We start from the raw sequence: 6,581 nt of genomic DNA, 5'->3' as shown, positions 1-6,581 counted from the left end.
CTTCCGATGGCTGAAAGGGAACATTCAACAAGCAGCTGAAAAACAATCCGGAGAGAGGAACTTCTGATTCGAAGCAACAAAACCCTAAGCTCTATCTGAGATCTTTCCACATATACCCCTCTTCTCTCTCTGCGAATTTGTCAACTGGGTATGAAAAAGCTGTAGGGTCACGTCAAGTGCGCAGATCCTTTTCATCTCCAAACTTAAAAATGGAAGTTTCTGGTTTTGAATTTCAAATTTTGTGAAACCAATTAATGCTAGGTAATAAGGGTTAATGTCCATTAAAGAAACCAATTAATTAGGAAAGAGGAGAGTAAATGACAAAGATACAGTTGAGCTACTTTTGCAAAAACAGGGGAGAATCTGAAGCACTACTTCCAATCCACACGGGCACTTCAAAGTTTACGACTTTTTCTCAGTATCCCCAGAAATTGAAAAAAAAAGGGAAGAAAATCCAAATCTGAAGCATAATCACATGCACTAGCGCATGTTAAACAACTCAGGATCTCTTGTCTCTTTCTGGTCAGAGCTTTGTGAACTGGAGCCTGATTCCTTTGTTTCTTTTTCCTTTTATTTATTTGATAATATTAAATGCTTTTGAAGGAAATAACAATGACATATTGGTTATGGTGTGATTATTCTCTCGTGTTTTGTCATATAAATCCTCAAGTTGTTTTGTACTACAGTCCAACGTTCAAACAAAAAATATTCCTGATTTTACTTTTAATTTGATAAGGAAAAAAAGGATGGTCCTTGTTTTGCGTGTGTGACACCACTGGAATACACATCTCTCCTCAATTCATCTCCATTCAATTTTTAACATGAACTCGTCAAAATTATTCCCGGCCGAATGCTTCGCTATCTTCTGCTTCTTTGCACCATGCGGCCCATACAGACCTTATACAATACAATTTAAAAATGTTATGACATTTATATACATGTATATGCATTCTCATAGAAAAGTAGCATCATGGCTCTGATATCAATTGATACAATTTGGGCCCTAACTCCACCACAAAAACTAGCTTAAGAGTGGAGGTTTGGCCCTCCTTATATATTGGCCCCAAATCCCTCTTTTTTTCCAATGTGGGACACTTATCAACACGAATTACCTCAGCCCTGCAATATTCAGGCATAAAGACAACTATGGCTTAAGAAGATTTAAGTCAACAAATCCAAAAGGGTAAAACTGTAGAAGTCGAAAAGCCGAAAAGGAATATCTCACGATATGACAGTTCCAAAACGTGAAAAAATGGTGTGGAGATCCTCATCCTGCATCAAGAGAGAGAGAGAGAGATAATCAGAAATATAACCAAATACAAGAAACTATCACTTTTAATTCCATTTCTCAGACTCTAAATAATTTCGAGATGAAAACTATCATAGGAAACCATTTTCGAGGTCCATATAAAAACACCATATCATAAATAACCATTGAAGGCCGTAAACTATACTTTCTGTCCAATAAAAAATTCATGGGGTTAGCGATATGTTCTTGAGCGTTCATATCTGATATTTTCTTTTCCCCAATTTCAGTTTTTAGGGATTTTTTTTCTGGACGTTAATAACAGCTCTAAACTAATATCAAGGGCCTACCTCGGTCACAGGATTCAGTTTACAGACGAAAAGCACGTTATCAGGAGGCTTTATCTCAGCTGCTGGAATATCCCCGATCTGCATCGATAGTGGAATTGCAAGAGAGTTTTAACTTGCTAAGAAAATTTGATATATTGAAAAATAGCTGAACCCATGATACTTACAGTTTCAAGTACAACAGCACTAGAATGTGCAGCTTTCTCACGAAGAACCTCCTCAAGCTCCTGAGGACCTAGTTGTTCGTCCATTGGAACCCAATCATCTTCAAGCCGTACATCATCCTCAACCTATCAAAACAGAAAGAAGAAAACTTTAGCCATTGATTATCCATGACTCTTTTCAGTTAACAGATTAAACCGGTGGAAGTATTTATTAGTAGCCACCTCTTCCTTTGGTTTTCCTTCAGGAGAAGCATCAGGTATCAACTCAGCAAGTTGCGGGGGATCATCAAAAGGGTCTTCCAGTATATAAGTGTGTTTAATTCTTCAAAGTACCAACCATAAAGATTACCAACAGAAAAAAAAATATTAGCTATAATGAAATACAAAAGATGGACAAGCATCACATTGCCACATCCGTAGAAAAGAGTACCTAACATTTTTATATGGTTTGTTTTTCGTATCGACAAAAGCTTCATTTATCCTAGTCAAAGTGTCGAACCCCTCAGCAACTTCACCAAAAACCTGAAAACGCAGTATGTTCATACAAAACCTAGTATTAACTGTCAAGACTGAGTTGGCTACTTACAGTGTGCTTTCCATCAAGATAGTCCAGATCATCACGTAGTGTGATATAGAACTGAAAAGGAGAAATAAAAGTTATAATGAGAATATGCTAACTTGAGAGAGATCATCTACAAGCACAACGGAAGCTAATTATTGGCAGTGAACCTCGTGATGATGTAAGTTCCACATGAGAATTCACATGGAAAATATGTTCTTCATATATTGTGGTAAGAAGACTTCATATACCTGGGAAGCATTGAGATTCTCTCCAGCACTGGCCATAGCAACTGTACCAGTCTTTGAATGTTTTAAATCGAGATGAATCTCATCACCAAAAAAACGAGCCTGCTCACCATACAAAAATCTGGAAAAGGGACAGGCCGAGAAAGGGGCATGTGATAAGGTAAGAATGTCTATTAGCTTAACTAAAGGATGGTAAATAGCACAGTAACCATGCAGAAACAGAAACTGAAGCTGGCGTTGAAAGCAAAAATATAGTGAACAACACTCACTCTACATATACCATCTTAAGGTATAATGCTATTGTCTTACTTGTAAACTGAGTCTCCACCAGCTCCCGTTCCAGTTGGATCACCCGTCTATGCAGTTCTCGTAAAAGAACCGGCCAATGCTCTTCTGATCTTTCTTCACGAACAAGTTATCCTCGTCACTCTCCGAGTGAATCTTCACATCAAGAAGGGATTCGGCACGGCGTTCTTCAGAAGAAGAGGAATCGACAGGTTTGGGTAAGCGACGGAGACGAGGAAGAGGGATTGCATCAAGTATACCAGCCAAGTGACATTTGAGACGGGTAAAACCACTCATTTCTTTTCCACAGTAATTGCATCCCACCCTACCTTTCTTCTTGTCCACAGAAACACCATGGTCACGGATGTTCATTGAGGCCCCACCCGAACCCATTGGTTCAGGACATCCACTGCAATATAGAATGCATCAAAGTTTCCAACTTTCTTTAGGTAAACCCCGGTCGTTTTCAGAAGTCAAACATTTTTTTTTCCTCGCAATCACATAACGCGTGAAACAACCAAAATGGGAAGAGACGTCTACAAAAAATTTCCCAAATAATCGAATTCGTACACAACGAGGCAGAAAAAAAAAAGAGTTCTTGAAACTCTACGAGGACAAAATCCGCAGACAAAGGAAACGAAACCAAGCACGAAACTTTTGGTAACGGAGACGAGAAAGACAAAAGAAAGTCGCTTGGGTCATGCGAATTGACATGGTTTTTGGCTTCAAAACAGAGAAAATTCTGAAAAAGGAAAGGCAATACCTCTATAACGCGTAGGAGACAAACGGGAGAGAAGAGAGGACCTACACAAACGGGAGAGAAGAAATCCCAGCTTTACAGGCTAAACCCTCGCTTCTGTTCGTATTCTCTCAGACAAAGACGGCTGTGTGAGAGAGAGTCCGTATATGATTGTGTACACAGAGGTCCACCCCTGCTACTGTAGTCTCACTCGACCATCTCATTTACTGTTAATTTCCTTGAATTATAAATTAAAAATTTTGTTCATTTGTAATAGAAACTCGTCATTTTTTTCCTCCTTTTTTTGCCTATAAATGAAAAAAATACAATATTTTAACATATTATTACTATATTCCAAGAGTAACTCCTGCTCCGTCCCTATGAGGTTAATTTATCAATCTATAATTGATAGGTTACGTGTCATCATTACAATCCACCGAAAAAGAGAGAGAAAAATCCGCATGAACAAAAGCCTTCTCATCATCAGTTCTTTGCGTGTTCTTGAAGAAACAAATAATAGTCTCAGCAAGAAGGATCCAACTTCACTTGATATTTCATTGGATCCTCCTCAGCGTCTTGGATCTCCGAAGATGCAAATTGTAATGAACAAAAGCAAAGTGGTGGAGAGGAGGGCTCTTCCCTCCAGAAGCGAGCACCTTCTCGGCTACACTCCTCTTGAGCCTGAATCTCGAAGCACCTTCACACGTCTGACTCAGAATTTTAACCGCAAAACTTTGCAACTCTGGGTGTTGATCCGCGTACCTACCCCACCATTCAGCTGCAGACATTTAGAGTTTTGTTTCTTGATCAGACATGAAAACGCAAGACAACCACTTGTCCTGGAACCAGGGGAAAAGAAGACCCTTTCCATGTTATATATATATAGCTTTGGCAGATGGGTATCCTGTCCAAAAAAGTGGTACATACCTGGAGTGATTCCAGAGATTTTGTCAATGCGACTAGCTTCAAAGAAGTAATCCTTTCCGAGTCTGTACACATCAAGTTGTCCTAAAATTTTGATCTTGATACCCTCTTCTTTTACCATATAGACGAGAGATGCGAGCAGACCCGCGGTAACTTCTGGATCAAGATGGAAGTCTGTTGCGTAAAAAGCAAAAGGGTTTAGATAGTAACCAGCACCATGAAGAGGGGTATAGATACGAGTGTTCCAGACTTCATCTATTATATCCCAGAAAGGTTTGCAACTGAGTTTCTTGTGACTAAGCCCCTTCTCCATACTCTCTTTGATTCTATCCATTGTATCATAGATAAGCCCGACCTGTGGCTCTTCAGCTTTGGCAAACAAGAAAAGGCCATCGACGACAGGAATCGTACATTCCTGAACTGTCTCAGCAGCGTTCCAAAAACAAGAGTCCTCCACCAATCTGGCAACTGTTAATCCCTCTTCTTTATTAGCCCAGATCATGCTCTTCCAATCAGATGAAACAAACATGGTAGTCAAGTTCTTCTTTGTTGTTAAAATTCTCTCCAACGCCAGATAAGGCATAACCACATCATCATTCTTGGACAAGACAATCAGTTCTTTTCCGCAACTATGATCTCTGAAAAGCTTCAAGATCGAGGGATCGCTGTGAATGAACTTCGAGATGTTCTTTACCTTATCAAGCACATTGGTAACAACCTCCAATTTCCCAATCTCCTTCAGCATGAGCTCGAAGCAACCAGATACACTCACCGACCAAAAAATCCCCCGGCTACACCCTGCAAACCACTCGCCCAATTCACCTACCCAACCAGTTACCGAACAACTGATAATTTGAATGACGTTTTCCGCTCCAACCTTCTTAACAACCTCATCTATCAGTAACGTTAAGGCAACCATATCGCATTTTATATTAGAAACATCATAGGATTCCAGATACACTGGACCCTCGGGGCAATCTGCAATAAAAGTAACTAGTTCACGACCATTCATATCAACCCAAGTATCCAACAGAAGACTGCATCCTGTAATGGTCCATGAATCTTTTATCCTCTTCACATATTCCTCTGCTTCCTTCCACTCCTCTTGAAAGATCCACCCATTCATATCTTGAAAACTAGGGATCTTATACCTTAGCTGATCAGCATCACCCCTACAACTCACTACACCTAGCATTTGTCTGAAACTTGGGGAATTCACAGCTGAAAGATCAATTCCATTTTCAAGGAAAAACCGACCGATACACTTCTGAGCTTTCTTCGACAACAAGTCATGCGAGCCTCCCTCTCCACCATGGTCACGCATGTTCACCGATGTTCTACCAGAAGCCATTCAGATTTCCAACCCTAGTTTAGAGGATACGCTGCTTAAAAAAAAAACATCACAAATTACAAGCTTTTCTTCTTTTCCCCCTCTAAAAACTAATAAGAAAAATACAGTGGCCCATGATATCTCTTCCTCAAGAACAGATTTTTTTCCCTTTTCCCTAATGTCCCTCCTTTACACACTTCAGCGGCAAAATTTCAAGTGGCGAAATTGGGCTTGGAATACCGAATTCAAAGTTTTAGAGAAAAAAGGTTAGAACTTTGAAGTAGAGAGGCAAAAGATGATCGGAACTTGAAAAGACACTCTTTTTCTCCAACAAAAACACAGAAGCAGGAAGAAAAAGGGGAACCGAGGCGCAAAAATGGACCTTTATCGACTTCAATGGCTGAAAGAAAGAGAACCAACCACAACCAGTAGAGTCAGTTGAAAACCCTCAGAGAGAACAGACCTTTTGATTCTTTCGAAATCGACGCGAATGATCAACTGGGTTCTTGAGCATAAATTTGCGACCTTTTTTGATCTCCAAACCTAAAAGTGGAGGTTTTTGGTCTTTTTGTTCAAATGTTGGGAGGGACCGACTAACGCAAACTAATTAAGGTTATATCGTAATTAATAATAAAATAAATTGTTTAGCAAGACAGGAGTTCAATCCACACGGACACTTGGATCTCTTCCCTTTGGTCATATCGGAAAGGAAAGAGAGGAAAAAGCCGAAATCAGAGGT

General features: G+C 39.8%; 2 protein-coding genes across 6 annotated transcripts; both read right to left on the bottom strand.

Annotated features, from left to right (window-relative positions):
• Positions 1–968: 968 nt before the first annotated feature.
• LOC104822789 (peptidyl-prolyl cis-trans isomerase CYP59-like) lies at positions 969–2,931 on the bottom strand. The gene is made up of 9 exons (XM_010554133.1): positions 2,874–2,931; positions 2,568–2,685; positions 2,344–2,394; positions 2,188–2,279; positions 1,980–2,079; positions 1,761–1,883; positions 1,597–1,674; positions 1,226–1,272; positions 969–1,119 (listed from the first exon to the last, which is right to left on the bottom strand). Exons 2-9 carry the CDS (start codon positions 2,601–2,603, stop codon positions 969–971), a joined length of 678 nt encoding a protein of 225 aa, XP_010552435.1. The 5' UTR covers positions 2,604–2,685; positions 2,874–2,931.
• Positions 2,932–3,974: 1,043 nt separating this feature from the next.
• LOC104822747 lies at positions 3,975–6,563 on the bottom strand. Of its 5 annotated transcripts, none has more exons than XM_010554086.2 (3): positions 6,306–6,554; positions 4,516–5,894; positions 3,975–4,366 (listed from the first exon to the last, which is right to left on the bottom strand). In XM_010554086.2, exons 2-3 carry the CDS (start codon positions 5,861–5,863, stop codon positions 4,143–4,145), a joined length of 1,572 nt encoding a protein of 523 aa, XP_010552388.1. In that variant the 5' UTR covers positions 5,864–5,894; positions 6,306–6,554; the 3' UTR covers positions 3,975–4,142. The 5 variants fall into 5 exon arrangements, with proteins under 5 accessions (XP_010552388.1, XP_010552386.1, XP_010552385.1 ...); XM_010554084.2 differs by having other exon boundaries at positions 6,225–6,553; XM_010554083.2 differs by having other exon boundaries at positions 4,516–6,553.
• Positions 6,564–6,581: the final 18 nt, after the last annotated feature.

The sequence above is a fragment of the Tarenaya hassleriana genome, unplaced genomic scaffold, assembly GCF_000463585.1.
Source record: "Tarenaya hassleriana unplaced genomic scaffold, ASM46358v1 Cleome37, whole genome shotgun sequence".
Taxonomy (NCBI): Eukaryota; Viridiplantae; Streptophyta; class Magnoliopsida; order Brassicales; family Cleomaceae; genus Tarenaya; species Tarenaya hassleriana.
This window is presented reverse-complemented; position numbering and strand designations above follow the sequence as displayed.

Coding starts and splice junctions, on each gene's coding strand:
- LOC104822789 (XM_010554133.1), bottom strand. CDS start 2,603: ATGGCCAGTGCTGGAGAGAATCTCAATGCTTCCCAG. Junction 2,280..2,343: donor ATCTTGATGGAAAGCACACT/GTAAGTAGCCAA, acceptor CTGCGTTTTCAG/GTTTTTGGTGAAGTTGCTGA. Junction 1,120..1,225: donor CGTTTTGGAACTGTCATATC/GTGAGATATTCC, acceptor TGAATATTGCAG/GGCTGAGGTAATTCGTGTTG.
- LOC104822747 (XM_010554086.2), bottom strand. CDS start 5,863: ATGGCTTCTGGTAGAACATCGGTGAACATGCGTGACCATGGTGGAGAG. Junction 4,367..4,515: donor AATCTCTGGAATCACTCCAG/GTATGTACCACT, acceptor AAATGTCTGCAG/CTGAATGGTGGGGTAGGTAC.